The 18,605-nt window shown below is 36.3% G+C and overlaps 1 protein-coding gene across 2 annotated transcripts in view; it reads right to left on the reverse strand.

Annotated features, from left to right (window-relative positions):
• The window catches only part of SCN1A (sodium voltage-gated channel alpha subunit 1), a 149,184-nt gene that overhangs the window by 72,449 nt on the left and 58,130 nt on the right, over positions 1-18,605 (reverse strand). The window contains exons 3-7 of one of the 2 annotated variants that reach the window (XM_040229257.1): positions 11,216-11,334; positions 9,064-9,153; positions 7,019-7,147; positions 4,439-4,530; positions 3,148-3,417 (exon numbers count right to left, since the gene is read on the reverse strand). In XM_040229257.1, the coding sequence (XP_040085191.1) occupies positions 3,148-3,417; positions 4,439-4,530; positions 7,019-7,147; positions 9,064-9,153; positions 11,216-11,334 (700 nt within the window). Of the gene's footprint in view, positions 1-3,147; positions 3,418-4,438; positions 4,531-7,018; positions 7,148-9,063; positions 13,317-18,605 lie in introns of those variants that run through there. The other variant, XM_040229256.1, reaches the window with a different exon arrangement.

Below are 18,605 nucleotides of genomic sequence, written 5' to 3' on the forward strand. Positions count from 1 at the left end.
AACATCTGCAGTGATTTTGGAGCCCCAAAAAATAAAGTCTGCCACTGTTTCCCCATCCATTTGCCATGAAGTGATGGGACCAGATGCCATGATCTTAGTTTTCTGAATGTTGAGCTTTAAGCCAACTTTTTCACTCTCCTCTTTCACTTTAATCAAGAGGCTCTTTAGTTCTTCTTGACTTTCTGCCATAGGGTGATGTCATCTGTGTATCTGAAGTTATTGATATTCCAATGTTGATTCCAGCTTGTGCTTCATCCAGTCCAGCATCTCTCATAATATACTCTGCATATAAGTTAAATAAGCAGGGTGATAATATACAGCCTTGATGTACTCCTTTCCCAATTTGGAACCATTCTGTTGTTCCATGTCCAGTTCTAACTGTTGCTTCCTAACTTGCATACAGATTTCTCAGGAAGCAAGTCAGGTGTTTGGGTATTCACATTTCTTTAGGAATTTTCCACAGGAAATTTGTTGTGATCCACACAGAGGCTTTGGCATAGTCAATAAAGCAGAAGTAGATGTTTTTCTGGAACTCTCTTGCTTTTTCTATCATCCAGCAGATGTTGGCAATTTGATCTCAGTTTCCTCTGCCTTTTCTAAATCCAGCTTGAATATCTGGAAGTTCATGGTTCACGTACTGTTGAAGCCTGGCTTGGAGAATTTTCAGCATTAATTTGCTAGCGTGTGAGATGAGTGCAATTGTGTGGTAGTTTGAGCATTCTTTGGCATTGCTTTTCTTTGAGATTGGAATGAAAACTGACCTATTCCAGTCCTGTGGCCACTGCTGAGTTTTCCAAATTTGCTGGCATATTGAGTACAGCATTTTAACAGCATCATCTTTCAGGATTTGAAATAGCTCAACTGGAGTTCCATCACCTCCACTAGCTTTGTTCTTAGTGATGCTTCCTAAGGCCCACTTGACTTAGGACTCCAGGATGTCTGGCTCTAGGTGAGTGATCATACCATCCTTATTATCTGGGTCATCAAGATCTTTTTTGTATAGTTCTGTGTATTCTTGCCACCTCTTCTTAATACCTTCTGCTTCTGTTAGGTCCATACCATTTCTGTCTTTTATTGTGCCCATTTTGCATGAAATGTTCCCTTGGTATCTCTAATTTTCTTGAAGAGATCTCTAGTCTTTCCCATTCTGTTGTTTTCCTCTATGTCTTTGCATTGATCACTGAGGAAGGCTTTCTCATCTCTCCTTGCTATTCTTTGGAACTCTGCATTCAAATGGGTATATCTTTCCTTTTTTCCTTTGCCTTTTGATTCTCTTCTTTTCATAGCTATTTTTAAGGCCTCCTCAGACAACCATTTTGCCTTTTTGCATTTCTTTTTCTTGGGGATGGTCTTGATCACTGTCTCCTGTACAATGTCATGAACCTCCATCCTATCAGACACTCTATCAGATCTAATCCCTTGAATCTATTTCTCACTTCCACTGTATAATTATAAGGGATTTGATTTAGGTCATACCTGAATGGTCTAGTGATTTTCCCTACTTTTTTCAATTTAAGTCTGAATTTGGCAATAAGGAGTTCATGATCTGAGCCACAGTCAGCTCCTGGTCTTATTTTTGCTGATTGTATAGAGCTTCTCCATCTTTGGCTGCAAAGAATATAATCAATCTGATTTCCGTGTTGACCATCTGGTGATGTCCATATGTAGTCTTCTCTTGTGTTGTTGGAAGAGAGTGTTTGCTATGACCAGTGCATTCTTTTGGCAAAACTCTATTAGACTTTGCCCTGACTCATTCTGTATTCCACGGCCAAATTTGCCTGTTACTCTAGGTGTTTCTTGACTTCCTACTTCTGCATTCTAGTCCCCTATAATGAAAAGAAGATCTTTTTTGTTGTCAGTTCTAGGTCTTGTAGGTCTTCATAGAACCAGTCAACTTCAGCTTCTTCAACATTACACTCAGGACATAGACTTGATTATCGTGATATTGAATGGTTCGCCTGAAACAGAGATCATTCTGCCATTTTTGAGACTGCATCCAAGTACTGCATTTCGGACTCTTTTGTTGACAATGATAGCTCCTCCATTTCTTCTAAGGGATTCTTGCCCACATTAGTGGATATAAGATATCATTACTTTAAGAATTATCAAATCACCAGTAAGTTAACCTTTAAGACAAATTCTACTTGTTTCACATAATCATACTAAGGCTTTCTTTCTTCTTTGATTTTTTTCCCTAAGTATTACTCATCCCCTTAAAATAATAAAGATGTAGCTATATTTAAGCACCTCTAGAGTCTAACTTTTATATATTTAATATTTTTCTTTAAAAGGATGGTCTCTTTTCCCATGAATCATGGTCTTTTTCTCTGCTTTTGAAATGTTGCTACTGGCAGATACTAAAATTATACAATAAAAAAATGCTTATTTTTATTGTCACTTTCAAAAGAGAAAGGATACTAGGCCATTTATTTTTTCATCCTTCTATACTAGAATATTTAAACATTCTAGTATTTTGTCTAAACTCTTGAAATAAAGATAAACTGATTCCCATATCTTCACAGATTTTTGACATCCTAAACTTTTCTCTCCTAAAGGTTTACTGATTCTCATTTCCTTCTTTTTGATGGAATACTACTTAAAATTCTTATTCTATAATTGTAAGAACAGTATTTATCTTTAGGTCTTCACTTGATTTCTATAAAATAACAATAAAAGTTACCTATTAAACTATAAGTATCCTGGAACCATGTGCCATCACCATTATTTTCCTGGAATCCTGTGCAGTTTCTGGTACATAAAATGCATTCTGAAATTGGTATTTAATAAGTTATATTTGCATAATACTTTGGAGTTAACAAAGGGCCTTCAAATATTTTATTTGATTGCCTCAAATGAGACAATGTATAGCTTCATACCTTGATGAGAAGAATGTACAGAAACCAATATCCTATGAAAATTTCTTTCTTGCTGAATTTTTCAGTCTCTCATCAGATGATGTGACAGAAAGTGGCATTTAAGAGTTATAATTAGAATATTTATCACTGAAATATTAAATTTATGTGTAAACCATTATTAAGTGATAAAGATATCACAGCCTATTATGAAATCATTAAAAATTTTTTCCATTCCTATATGGAAAGAAGATCAACAATGAAAAAAATAAACCTACATAATAGTGATTCTTACTTGAATCTTGAATATACGACTTCCAGTCAAACTCATTTTGAGTTTCGTTTACAAGTGTGCCATTGTAATTCTTAGTTATGTTCTTCTCTACAGTGTGTTCCTCCAGGGAAGCATTGGTGGGAGGCCATTGTACACATTTATTCCGCAGGTTGCCCATAAAGAGCTGCAGCCCAATCAGGGCAAACACACTCAGACAGAACACAGTTAGGATCATGACATCTGAGAGCTTTTTCACAGACTGGATCAGTGCCCCCACAATGGTTTTCAGACCTGAAAGAAGGAAGGTTATTACTATGAAGACTTAGAATGTCTGAAGTATGAAAAGCTTCACACAATTTTCTTGAAAACATAGATTCCATAAATAAGTTTGAATGACTGCAATCAATGGTAAAGGGAAAGCAACACTTCATGGAAGGTTGAAGTGCTAATTAAAATAAACTCTGGACACATAATGATCTGAACAATGAAATGAAAATCCATATCCCATTACATTTGGATAAAATAGCTGGAAGTTCATGGTCTTCACAAGGCCTATATGAATAAAACTATCTTGTATTTCTCTGGTTTGCTAATGAAACTTGCCCCATACTTTCATTAGGATAAGTTGTCAGTTTTATGACAAATTACCAGAATAAAAATATTTTCAAATTCCTATTTATAAGTAGGAAAGATTTTGCTATAAAACTAGAGGTGGTTTGGAGTATAATTGCACTTTAAGATAATAAAGGCTTGGGGAGTTTTCTGGCAGTTTAGTGGTTAGGATTTGCTACTTTTCCTATCATTGTCCAAGTTCAAAGCCTCTTCGGATAACTAAGATCCCCCAAGCCTCACAGCATGGCTCAAAAGCTAATAAATCCTCTGGCAGACCCATGCTACACTTTACTATCTTATTTCCTTGTCTTTTTAAACAATATTAAGATTCACATTGTACAGACATTGTCATCAATGCCTAAAATGAACAAGAAATTACAGACCGGTACATTTGATAGGGAACAAATCTTTAGTAAAACTGACATGGAGGAAAAAATCAGGGACTTATTTAAGTGCAAATCACATAGACCGTATAATACAGTGTCTCATGCAAGAAAGTAGTGAACTTCAAGACTGATGAAAAATATGAAAACATAAACATTTATGTTCAAATAATAAGAATTATTTTCTGAGTAACACTCATTTTTTATTATTATGATTTAAATGATTATGATCCCCAATTTTCTGTAATGCTGAGTGTTAAGAAAAGAGACCGTTGTTGAAAAATCATGACAGCTGAGCCTCAGTGTTTAACCCTCACCTGGAATGACTGAAATGGTTTTCAGCGCTCGGAGAACTCTGAATGTTCTCAATGCGGAGACATTGCCCAGGTCCACAAACTCTGTCACATATCTGTAATAGGGAGTTCACACACAAACACAATAACAGGGTACAAAGAAAGAGCCATAGGTACAAGAAGCCTTATGCTTTGCACTGACCACTTCTTACCTGGAATTACAGAAATAGTTTTCAAAGCTCTCAAGACTCTGAAAGTGTGAACAGCTGAAAAATTGCCTAGGCTTATAAATTCTGTTACATACCTGTAGAATTAAATTAGAGTTATTCAAGAGTTAAGCAGCATTTATATTATTTGCTTGGGTCTTTTATAAAGCCCTTCTTTGTGATTTTGAATGATAATTTTGTCAGTAACAATTTAGAAGTTAGGGTCCATCACTATGGTTTTCTTTACTTACATCATTTAAGGCCATGAAGTGGATGTAAATTTCTTAAGTACACAATCCTTTTGTCATTGCAGAAAGCAGTACAATCGATACGGGTAATTTAGGAGAATTAAGTAAAAAGACAATAATTCGTGGCTATAATTTTAGGCAGAAAGAGAAGAAGAACTAAAGAGCCTCTTGATTAAAGTCAAAGAGGACAGTGAAGAAGTGGACTTAAAACTCAACATTCAAAAAACAAAGATCATGGCATCCGGTCCCAGCACTTCATGGGAAATAGATGAGGAAACTATGGAAACAGTGAGAGATTTTATTTTAGAGGGCTCCAAAATCACTGCAAATGGTGACTGTAGCCATGAAATTAAAAGATGCTTGCTCCTTGGAAGAAAAGCTATGACCAACCTAGACAGCATATTAAAAAGCAGAGACATTACTTTGCCAACAAAGATCCGTCTAGTCAAAGCTATGGTTTTTCCAGTAGTCATGTATGGATGTGAGGGTTGGACCATAAAGAAAGCTGAGCATCAAAGAATCGATGCTTTTGAACTGTGGTGTTGAAGAAGATTCTTGAGAGTCCCTTGGACTGCAAGGAGATCACACCAGTCCCAGTCAATTCTAAAGGAAATCAGTCCTGAATATTTATTAGAAGGACTGATGCTGAAACTGAAAACTCCAATACTTTGGCCACTTGATGCAAAGAATTGACTCACTGGAAAAGACCCTGATGCTGGGAAAGACTGAAGGCAGGAGCAGAAGGGGATGACAGAGGATAAGATGGTTGGATGGCATCACCAACTCAATGGACGCTGAGTTTGAGCAAGTTCCAGGAGTTGGTGATGGACAGGGAGGCCTGGCGTGCTGTAGTCCATGGGGTCACAAACGGTCAGACATGACTAAGTGATTGAACTGAACTAATAGTTTTAAACCTTCAGTTTTTGAAAAATACATGAAATCATCCAAGAGAAATTCAGGCAGACTGACTTATTGCCTGTCTGTATGTGATCAGGATTTCTTGGTGTAACTCTTAAGTGAAAGCTAGGCAAATTAAGAACAGTATTTTATGGGGCCAAATGATCACTCTAGCCATTCCTGTTATTTTAGCCTCAAGAAACAATAGCCCCTCAAAAATGCTTTCTTTTGTGTCATGGCCAGAGGGGATGGTGAAGAATCAGGTCATCTTGAATAGATATGGAATTTAGACGAGACAGGCAGCATTTGGAGCCTTGAGAATATCAGCTCCATTTCTCCTCTGCCCATCTTCCCACATCCTTATGCCTATAAGAGGCCAAGTAAACCAGCTGCTGAAGAATGAGAATGAACCACATTGGTCCATCTTTCTCCACATTCTAATTTCACCTAGTGCAGAGCGGCCTTCTGTTACTTTTCTGGGTTTCTTCTTTCTCGGGGAAGTTTATCACTAAACCAAAAAAAAAAAAGCAGACTACAGAAGTTGTGTTGTGTGCATTACTGAATTTATCTGGTTGGGAAATAAGGATAAGAAGCTTTATGTAAAGAAAATGATGAGGAAAATTAAAAGGGGAAAGGAGGAGAGGAAGAAAGGAAAGGATCAAGTGAGAAATAGGAAGAGTCAGAGAGTATGCTTGTTTGTAAGCCTTAATTGTGCATTTGTTAATGACATAACCATTTAATAGCAAATATATATTAAGAACCTTATGTTTTTCTATTAGTTTCTTATGTCAAAATGTTTTGATGTTTATTTTCTATTATTCTGCCTAAGAAACTGGGGAGAGTGCATGACGTGGGTAAGGTCAATGGAAATTTGCAGGGTCAGCAGAGGTTTTTTTGGTTGTAATTTTTAAAAAACATTTTCACAGATGTATTATAAATACACTTTTGCTTCCATATTAGTGTGTGTGTGTGTGTGTGAATGTGTGTGTGTACTGTTGAAATAGCAGCATGTATAAAATTTGCTGACAGATGTTTGTTATGTGTGAACATTATAATTTCAATTACTGCAAAGCCTTTATGCCAAAGTGAAATGCCTCTTTGACCTCTATCGCACTAAATTAAAATCCAGAGCTTAAATGTATAAATCACACAGATATATTCTACAGTTAAAGCAAGCTTATTCTTTAAAAGCATGAACACTCATAGAAGCCAAAATATGTCCTTTTTTGAAGCTTCAAAAAAAAAAAACTTACGCAAATGTAATGACAGTGAAGTCAAGCCAGTTCCATGGGTCTCGAAGGAAAGTAAAATCTTCTAAACAGAAGCCCCTTGCAATAATTTTTATAAGTGATTCAAAAGTATATATTCCTGTGAAGGTGTACCTGGAGACAAGTATCCAAAAAGAATAAATAAACTAATCACTTTCTTTCATGGCATATCAATTTCTTAACACTCTCTCATTATGTTAATAACAAACATTTAAAAAGAAATCCATGCAGGTTAAAATTATTTTCATGGAAATAAAACATAGTCTGAAATTTAAATTCAACTCTGTAACACACCAGAGTTGTTTTAAATTGTCCTAAGAGCAGAGTGAGAAATACATACTGTATAAAGTGTATCTGAAATGTCTTAGTATTGACACAAATGAATAGAGCCTCCTGAGAATTATCCAGTACATTCACATGATGGAGTAGCTGATCAATAATATTGTGGAAGCATAAAATTATTTTCCTTTAGAAAGTAAAAGTGCTTAATTTCAATCATGCTTTATGAATGAGGGAACATTGACAAATTAGTAAGTCTTAAGTTTTCCTCTTTTTTCAAGATAAGGTAAGTTAACTCACTTGGGAAAAGAATTTTGTTCATGCCAAATGGATAATTCTAGGGTCATCAGAGGTGAAAATATAATTTAGAATAAAATATTGAGACAGATTGGAAATTTAGATGTTTCCAAAATTTAAATCACTTACTTTTTTTTATAGATTTCCAACTAGAAACTTAGATGTTTTAATCTTCATCTCAGAAGTTGGAGAATGAAATCACAGAAACAAGGGTGACTTGAGACCTGTGGGTCTCACACGTTAGTGTTAATACTTAAGCAATCCTTTGTAGGATAAATCCTTTATAATTTTTTTAAATTTCCTTCAGAATCTCTGGGCTTCCCTAGTAGCTCAGCTGGGAAACAATCACCTGCAATGTGGGAAACCTGGGTTCAATCCCTGGGTTGGGAAGATCCCCTGGAGAAGGGAAAGGCTACCCACTCCAGTATTCTGGCCTGGAGAATTTGATGGCCTGTATAGTGCATGGGGTCACAAAGAGGTGGACACAATTGAGCGACTTTCACTTCTTCAGAAACTTTATCTTTTTATTGGCTCCAACCTGGAAGTGTCCAGGAAGGGAAAAGGCCCTTAGAATACCCCCATGGTTGTCGTTTTTAAGGGTCAGAAGCCACAGAGCAATAGTGGTTACCGAGTCAGCCATGAGAACAGCCCCAGCAGCGCTCACCACAAATCTGGCCTCGCTGTCCTCAAAGTGTCTCAGAACAGAGTCCATTAGATCAGTTAGCAATGCACTTGGTTTCTGAAAATGCTACTCTTTCATTTCAGGATGCGTGTGTGTGTGGGGGTGTTAGTTGCTCAGTTGTTTCCAACTCTTTGTGTCTCTATAGACTATAACCCTCCAGGTTCCTCTGTCCATGGGATTCTCCAGGCAAGAATACAGGAGTGTGCTGCCTTTTCCTTCTCCAGGGGATCTTTCTGACCCGGGAATTTAAACCTGGTCTCCTGCATTGCAGGCAGATTCTTTACTGTCTGAGCGACTAGGGAGGCTCAGTTAGCAGAGCCCTCAGTTTATTAAATATTCAAGTTTGAAAATCCCAAATTTGGGGATTTTTCTCAGCAGATATTTTGGTGAAATTTGAAACCAATATAAGCCTGGCACAGAGTGGATGTGCCTGATGGAAGTGTAAACTTGGTGAGGCTTGACAGTATGTTTTTAGGGCATGTGGAAGACTCACTGAATTAATCTGCAAGTTAACTGGAACCAAGGTCTACCACATTGGTTCCTTTCTGTGATAATTTTCACCATATTTGCTCTGGCCACCGTATATCCTAAAGGGAGAATGATGAATGTGCAAGAATGATGGGCTTCTGGTCACCACCAAGTACACATGGAGAGATATTAAATCCTAAATACATATATATAGACATAGATATACATCTCTATGTCTATGCACCAATACACACACACACACACATATACATACTCACATAGGTGGCTTATAAATTGAACTTACTCTACATTCTTTGTCCAGTCGGGAGGGTTACTCATTGTCATAAACACACAGTTTGTCAAAATAGTGCACATAATTAGCATGCTGAATAATGTAGGTTATTGTTAAGGAACACACAGAAGAAAACCCAAATCCATGTATTATATTATATAAAACTAACATTGAAAAGCTCAACCTGCAGTTTGGCCAGGAATCAGTGACAAATATACTGTGGGCAAATCATCTAATCTCTTTAAATTTCATTTTTCTCATCCTTAAATTTAGATAATAACACTACTTTCACAAGGTAGTTGTATAGATTGAATGAAATAATGTACGAGAAAGCTTTATAAAAGTATAAAGTGTGGCTTTTGCTACTATTATTAAATCAATCTATTTATTCCCAGAAGACCTTATTGGGAAAACTGTGGGCATTCTGGAGTTGCATAGCTTTTGAGGAGATAGCACTGATGTGAACTAATTTAGTTGATTAAAATAGTGAATTGCTGAGGAAGGCACATCCTTGCAAAATTGTAATTTCTTAAATACATGTGATACAATATCAGTGAATATATTATAGGACAGTATTAAATATCAGGTCGCTCTATTTCAAATGTTTGTAAACATATAGCAGCATTGGATAAGATTGAAAGTGAAAATTTCAAAGTCATGACTTAGCATGATATGAATATAAGCAAAATTTAACATAAAGGTGATCTTAGCAACATAAAAATGACTCAGTAAGTCACTCAACCTCTCTGTGCCAATGAATTTTCTAGTGTCTCCACTGAATTTTACTCAGTAGACCTAATCAGATGTGGAACTCATCAGTTTGAAGTACAGATTAAATGGGATAATATGTGTGAATTATCGGAATAGGTCTGGTTAGTAGATATGATCTTAATGTTAGCTGAAACAAATGACCAGGACCTAATAGAATTATGGAGCTGAAAGGGACCTGAAAAATAACTGTTTAATTCCTTTATTTTAGAAATCAGAGAAATACAGCTAAAACTTTAGAGAAATTAGATAACTTGGCCAAGGAGTAAAACACAGATTTCTTGCACTCATATCTAACATTCAACAACAGTCTACAGCCAAAGCAAAAATTTTCCATAAGTGAAAAAGAAAGTTTTCATCAAATGACCACACGATGGCACTAGGAACACAAACTAGGATAAGGAAACCTCCATAAAAGTAACAGCTTGGAACATTAAAAGTTATGTTGCAAATCTTTGAAATTCACTAATACCGTACTTATGCCATAAGGAATCTCTTGTTATCAGTTTAAAAATAGAATGGATTTTTAAGTTTTTGAATCTCTTTTTCTAAAAATCAGGTAGTATAAGTAGATGATAATTATAACAGTAATTCTATATTTATTATTGCCAAAGCCATCAAATGAGACATAATCAGAAGTGAAGGCTTTTGGCCAATGAATAGGAACAGATAAATTTAGTTGCAGAGTCCTTTTTTTTTTTTAAACACCAGTGAAAATCACAAAGCTAAATCCCTGAAGACCTTTTGGAAATACAATCCCTGCATCTTTCATTAACTTCCAGAGTCTTTACTAAGCAATCAGTTTTGCACAGCAGAGTCATAATTCAATGACTTCCATTTGAAATTCAGCCAGTGATCCAGTACTTCCTTCACAGATTTCATTAGGAAATTTCAAAAACTAGCTATATATTGGCCAAAGCCCCGATCTTCTCCAATGGAAATTATGCTTAAAGGTTAACTCTAAGGTACACTAAAATGCTTTATATTATAGATATGGTTATACTTGGCTCAGGATATAGGTTTGGTTTTCTTGCTACTATATCAGGATTCCATGCAAATTCCAGAAAGTCACAAACTTTATACAATATTGTAAAAATAAGTCTGTTTTACACTAGATTTGTAAGATGAATAATTTTAGAAAGAGATATATAATGTTAGACTTTGGTATATAATAGACTGAAATATATATATAGTGTGTATCTATAGTAGTAAAGACTGTAAATTTCAGTAACATTAATGTAATAAATTTTAAGAAAAGACATATGACAAAAGAAAATACAAAATGAAAATGATAGAACCACAGAATATGACATTTCCCAACTTAACCTTACGTTTAGCTACAAAGCACTTATAGATTATGTACAAATAGCTAATATTGATCACTTGAAAAGGATATGAATGCACCAAAATCTTAATAGCTATTTTCCTAAGAGGATTGAAGGGAGTTAAAATGTACAGGGCAGAGGTGGCACTAAACCGGAAGATGGCCTTCCCTTTATTCAATACTATAAAAGTCTGTAAGATAGGAACACAACACAGAAGTGTAAAAGTATCAACCATTCAAACTCTATTACCCACCTTCTCTTATTTGTCAACATGAATTATTCCAATGTTACAACTTTTTGATGTGTACCATAAGGACAAACTGTTCCAGGCTCTCTTAACTAGAAACAATATCCAGTGATATCACTTACCTTTGACTTGATACTGCAGTTTTATTGTCTATAAGATAGTTAGCCAAAATAATTTATTTACTTTCTTAGTATTTTAAATATCTAAGTTAAATGAAAGTCTCAAAAGGGTTCACATTTCATTCTACAGATCCTTAAGACCCTGCAGTTCTTTTATAGTGATTTCAGCTTTCTCATTTTTATTATCTTGAAAGTTAATGCTGTAGAATGCAAAATCATTCAATAAAACTAATACTTTTTGAAATATTCTTTTACCATTTCTGCTTATTAAAAAATCACTCTGTTTATAATAGGCAATAAAAACAGCCACCATTAAACCCACTCTTGGGTTAGATGGTTGTAAATCAATGATTGATTTCTGGAGGCCAAGTTCCCTGGAGAGTATCTGTTGACTAGGAGTACTAAATTCTGTATTTGGATTTCTGAGTTAGCTGACACATTGAATTCCAGTCCCAATTGATTGCCTATCTCATGTAGTGCTTTATTAGCATAGAGGAAAAGCTCAAAGACCCTGTAGAATCCAGGATGCATGGATGTGAATGGAATTGGCATTCCAAAATTTAGCCATATTTGAGCACAATTAACGGTATGTAGACAAAACAACAACAAAGCAGCAACGTGCAACCCTGTATCAAGGATTCTTACTCATTGTGTCTTAGGACCTTTATAAATATTCAAATAGCCTGGGGGTGATGAAACGAAGCCTATTTCTCTATGAAATAGAGAAATAGCCTATTTCTTTATGAAGAACATGTCTTGGGAAGGTAACTACAAATCTTTTAAATTTAAATTCACCCATTTTTTCAAAAATTCTACCCCCCTTCTAAGATGCATAGATGTAAGCCAGCATTACTACATAGCAAGTATTAACCTTATGTTTACTTTCTAGTAAGAATCTTTGACAAGCGTTTATTCTCTACCTTTAGTCTTCAGGTATTCAAAGATTTCTCAACTCGTTTTCCCTCTATTTTCAGGGTTTTCTAAATTCAAGCAATCATTCCCAAATATTTACTGAGTTACTGTTTGAAACTAGCGCTTCCTGGCTGGTATGGGTAGAAGTGCCCTAAATGAGAGCTTTGAACCTGGCCCAACCAGTGCTGGTCTCCAACTTTTTCCTGATCTGCAACATGACACTGAGAGTAAGTATTTAGAAATGTGTAAGCCAGTCTGACAAACTAATTTTACATCTGTCACATCTAATAATAAAACAGAAGAGTGTATTTTGTGGATCTGTTTTTTCAATTTTCTGAAAATTAATTTTACTGTATTTTATAGACTAGCCACCTCATCTTCACAACAGAGAGTTTGAGAAGCATTGCTCTACATGTAACTTTGACTCCATGTTTCCACTTTCATCTCTGATGGACTATCGGTCAAGAATACAAAGAAAACTGTATCATCATATCCATTTGGAGGAGGTAAGAGTTTCACATGTGCTTACTGGAGGAGCAATCACCTGTGTCTATAGTACTTTGTGCCTTTTTCTCTGATTCATTCAGGGCCTCTGTCCCTAAATGACATTGTGATATCGTCATAAAAAGTGCACAGACTTGTGCAATGCAAATGATTTTGCCCTAGGGAGTACACACGTGCAAGGACACAGAAAGGCCCTGAGTGAGCTAATTCGGGACCAAATATGGTCCACCTTGCAAACCTATTGCCTATGCTTCCTCTCCCCAAAATTATGCTGAGTAAACCCTAGTAGAAATATTATGGGCTGGGAGTGGGAAAGCCACTGAAAACATAACAGAGGATATATTTTTTAAAAGTAAGAATACCCTTGTTTCAAATAATATTACAAGCCTACTTTTGGAAAGGGCTTCCCTGGTGGCTCAGTGGTAAAGAATCTGCCTGCAAGGCAAGAGATGCAGGTTCAATCCCTGGAACAGGAAATGGCAACCTACAGTATTCTTGCCTAGGAAATCTCATGGACAGAGGAGCCTGGTGAGCTACAGTCCACGGGGTCACAAAGAGTCGAACACAACTTAGTGACAAAACAACAACAAATAACAAATTTTGGAAAAGAAGTTACAGTCCATATGGGGCTAAATCATGAACTTGGAGAGCGGGATGAAGATGATCCTGACTGTAGCTCAGTGGATAAGAATAACCATCCAGCTCATCCAGAGGAGATGGGACCACGTACAGAAACGACCACCTGTGACTCTGGCTATGTGGCCAGCCTCCAGCCCAAACCATGAGCAGACCTAACAAAGGAAGAAGTAGGAAAGATAGAGGAAGGGGGTGAGGACGCCAAAGGCAAAGCTGCAGAGGCCAAATGAAAGGGTGTAAGAGAGAAAGAACCTCTGCCCTAAAGACCAGGACGAAAAAGAAGCAAGACTCTGAAGCTGAACCAAGAGGGGCCCAAAAAGGCACAGAAAAAGAGCCAGAACTCAGCAGCGTGAAGCTAATGAACGCCACAGCACCCCTGATGCTTATAGACTATTCTCAATTTAAAAGTCCTTCAGTTCAGTTCAGTCGCTCAGTAGTGCCCAACGCTTTGCGACCCCATGAACTGCAGCACGCCAGGCCTCCCTGTCCATCCCCGACTCCCGCAGTTCACTCAGACTCATGTCCATCGAGTCCGTGATGCCATCCAGCCATCTCATCCTCTGTCGTCCCCTTCTCCTCCTGCCCCCAATCCCTCCCAGCATCAGAGTCTTTTAAGGAGTCAATCTTACACATAGATAAATTAATACTTTGACACAAAAGTTAAAGGCAAAAGGACATAATTCTCAATTGTTCAAGACAGAGACTTTTACTGACTTTAGTATATTTTCACTTACAAAATTCAAAGAATGTATTTTAACTTCATAAGAAATGTATGCACAGTGTGTGTTTACAATTAGAATGTATAATGAATTTAGAGATGTTTTGCTATATAACAATGCTTGTTCTTTAATTTTTCACCAGCAGTATAGAGAGATAAGACATTCTTGATAGAGTTCCTAGGAAGCTGATGATGAGCCCAGCATTAAGGGACCATTTCAGGGTTTCTTCTGTGAGGACTGTCATTCCCAGGTTGAAACATATATATTTACATACAACCTACCCAAATATTTCCTTAAAGTGTTTATGGATTCATTTTAAATTGCTGACTTACAGAGAAATCTAATGTTAGAATCTTGAATCTGTAACCATTTTTATGTTCCATTTAGAACTTCAAACTTACTGTTTGTAGCTAATTTCATATCTATTTCATCATCTATCTGTATTCATCCTCCTTATATTTACTTGCACATCCAAGAAGCCAGACATTTAGTTCATAAGTATTAAGGATTAACGAAAGAATGTTTGTGCGTTTGCATCCTCAGTCGCCTACTTGCCCCAAAAGACTCTCAAATACACATTGCCCCAAATAATGGTATTGATGGCACTGAAGGGAGAAGAGAGCAAGAAGGGAACAGTTACTTACAAGTAGTCAAGTAACTCTAGAATTTTCCAAACACTGTTACTTACAAGTAGTCAAGTAACTCTAGAATTTTCCAACATAGAGATATCTGCCTTCCTCATTTCACAGGTAAGGGGTCAAAAAGAAAACAGCAGGGAAGGTAGACAAGATGTTTCTGTATTTTAAATTGTATAAACAAATAGGTATGGAGAAAGAAATGGCAACCCACTCCAAGTATTCTTGCCTGGAGAATTCCATGGACAGAGGAGCTTGACAGGCAATAGACCATACAGTCCCTGGGGTTGCAAAGAGTTGGACACGACTGAGTAACTAACATTTTCACTTTCAGGCAAGATGTTTCTGTACTTTAAATTGTATAAGCAAATATGAAACTTTAAGCAAAGCAAGATTTATGAGCTGTTCGACTGAGTGACATTTTAAATTCCCTGCCCCTAATTTTATTGTATAATACACCTACCATAAAATTTACCAGTTTAACCATTCTAAGTGTACAAGTTTGGTGTTAACTTTTTAAATGAATGTACTGAATGTCTTATTAGAGGAAAGTATCTTAACATTCTTTAAATCTAGTTAGTTTAATAAAAATTTCATCAACATAACTACTCAGGAAAATTTTTATTGCATTAAGTCACTTCAATAGAAAAGAAAAACTTCAGAATAGATTGTGGAGAAAAGGCTGATACAGTAGTATCCAGCTTGAAACAGACTTCTTTTTTTTTAAACAACCCAAGGCTGTAGGAAATTCATGAAGTCATTTTAACCTGAGAATAATACTGTGCCTCAGAACAAATTTCAAGACAGCATTTTGACTGAATTAGAAATGAGATGTTATATATAAAATGCCACTTTAGAGACACATTTGTAGGAATGTAACTCTTCATATGCTAGGTATTGATCAGGCTTGTCACTTATCTCTTCTATGTATAGCTACTAAACTCAAGTAGCATTTACTAAGTCCCTATATGTTAAGCTGTTAATATGTATGAGTGTTTCAGACACTTGGAAAGCAGCCTAGACCTAATTCTCAGTCCAATTGCTAATTCAATTCACTTCAATGCAGAAGATGTATGTTAACCATTTAGCACAATATTCACAAAGTTCTGTACTAAAGTTTGTAGGGAAAACAAAGACCCCCAAGAAACTTGGAATAAGTAGTAAGTTATGACCCCAAGAAGCCTGAAAACTAATAAATGTTAAACTATCTCTACTGACAGAAGAAAATCTAGAAGTATTAGTAAGAGTTTACTTAGACCAGAGCTACCAAATAGAAATACTATGTGAACTACAAATCTGAGTCACATATTTGATTTTAAACATTCTAATAGCCATATTTTAAAATAAAAAAAAAGCAGATGAATAATATTTTCTTTAACCTGATATATCCTATATATTATCATTTGGGGATGAAATCAGTATTAAAAATTATTGAAATGATTTACATCCTCTTTTCATACCATTCTAAATCTTCAAAGACTGAACGTGCCACAGGTCAAATACATTTCAAGTACAATAGCCACACATGAATATTGTCCACTGAATTGGGCAGCACCAACCTAGGTGTAAACCATTCATTGTACTGCCAGATCATACTCTCTTCAGCAAGCTTAGTTGGGTAAAAATCCATTCCAGCTTTAAAGAAAACAACAACAAAAACCCAAACAGGTTAACACTCCTGATAATCAAAGTTTAATAGTCTAGAAAACAACATTAGGAAAATACAAGTAGGATTTTTTAAATTCTTTTTAAAAAATTATTTAGGATTTGTTTTAGCTATGTATTTATTAAGAGTGTGGACTCTGGAGTTGGATGCCTGGCTCAAAATCTGGTTGTGCTGCCTCCCAGCATTGAGATCCTGGACAAGTTATTAATTTTTCTGTGACTCATTTGTCTCTTTTGAAAAATGGGAATATATACACTAAACTTGGGGCTTCTCAGGTGGCACTAGAGCTAAAGAACTGGCCTCCCAGTGCAGGAGACATAAGGGACACGAGTTCGATCCCTGGGTCAAGAAGATGCCTCGGAGAAGGACATGGCAACTCACTCTAGTATTCTGCTTGGGAAATCCCATGGACAGAGGAGCCTAGCGGGCAATAGTCTGTCAGGGCACAGAGAATCAGAAACAACTGAAGCGACTTAGCATGCACCCGTGCACTAAGCTCACAGAGGTGTTGTGATTCTAATTTAGTAGGTCGGATTGTGATGTCCAGTATTCTGTACTTTGAATGAATCACTAGGATGATCTGCGATAGGAGGACTATGAATCTGTTTTTGTTATCAATGCTTATGCTATGTACCTGCATTAAAATCTTTCCCTTTCATATGCTGCATAGTCAAGAAGAAAACACTTAAGTTATACTAGTTTGGTAGGATTATTATTTATGAATCTGTACTTGTTAACTATTTAGTAATCCTTCTTGTCTCTGAGACTTTAGAAAATGACTTATCTTTTTCCCTCAGCATGAACACTGAATTTAACAAACTATAGTTTCCCAGTTTCCTTGAAAACTATGTCCATTATCTTAATTTTTCTTTCAATCTAGGTGTTTTGCTTCTTAAATAGTTTAAACCTAAGGCCCAGGTTTGTGTTTATCTAAACATTATTTAAAAATTGCCAAATAAAAGGACTGATGCCAACTCAGTTTGCCTGCTCTTATAGTAAATGTACTGGCAAAAGAAATAACAGAGGAAGGTGAGCAATGACCATGAATAATAGAAAAACAGAATATGCTATCGGTCGAATACATTTATTCTTTAGCCTCAAAATTTAGAGAGGCGATATTCAACTTGTACTTATACTGTGATCCAAAAATGTGCTTGGAGGTCAATTGTTTGGAACTCTGAACATCTTTTCCCAAAGAAAGGATAGATTCAAAAGCCTATGTAATTCCTAATGAAATAGAATTCTGTGTAATGACAGTGTGGAACTCCATCACTCTTTATAAGAAATCATCACTCTAAAAGTGGTAACAGATTTCTAAGTTGGCCAGCAAGGTGCACCTCTCTCCCTGCTTTGATATTACCCTGGCATTCAAATTAGGGAAATTCTCTGGCTCTATCTTCTTCAAGAAGTGGGGTCAAGCTTTTTCTAGCTCTAAGCTGTTGGCCTGAGAAAAGGTTCCAGCAAGAAAGGGCAGAATGAAACCACATGGCAGAAGAGATGCTTCAGAGCTTTGGGTGTAAATAATTGCATAGAAAAGCAAGAGATTCCCATTAGTACATATCTCTGGGGACATCTTTCATTGTGGGCCAATTCCTTGGCATCTCATTCTATTTTTTTCCCTATGAGCTATCTAAATGATCTCACCTACTTCTTTGCCTTTTTTTTTTTTTTAAATAACCTGTGGATTCAGGCTAAGATTTCCCTCCTTTCCTGGCTCACTGAGGGATGGAAAGCTTTCTCACAGGTTCTCTACCTGATTCCAAAGTGAGTGAGCAATAATTTAAAATATGTTTTCTCTCCCAATCTCATTCTACTTTTCTGCTTAGATGAGGGATAATCAGCCTAAAGAACAATCTGTGAATTGATACCTGCCCACGGTCCACCAACCTTTAATAGCCAGCCCTCACTTAATTGTCTTGAAGCCAGGGATCACAAACCAACACCCCACAGAAGCCAGACAGTACAAGAGGCATGCTAATTTCTGATATGCAAATCAGTGATGCCAGATCTGATAGTGTGTGAG

The sequence above is a fragment of the Oryx dammah genome, unplaced genomic scaffold (assembly GCF_014754425.2).
Source record: "Oryx dammah isolate SB20612 unplaced genomic scaffold, SCBI_Odam_1.1 HiC_scaffold_27, whole genome shotgun sequence".
NCBI lineage: Eukaryota > Metazoa > Chordata > Mammalia > Artiodactyla > Bovidae > Oryx > Oryx dammah.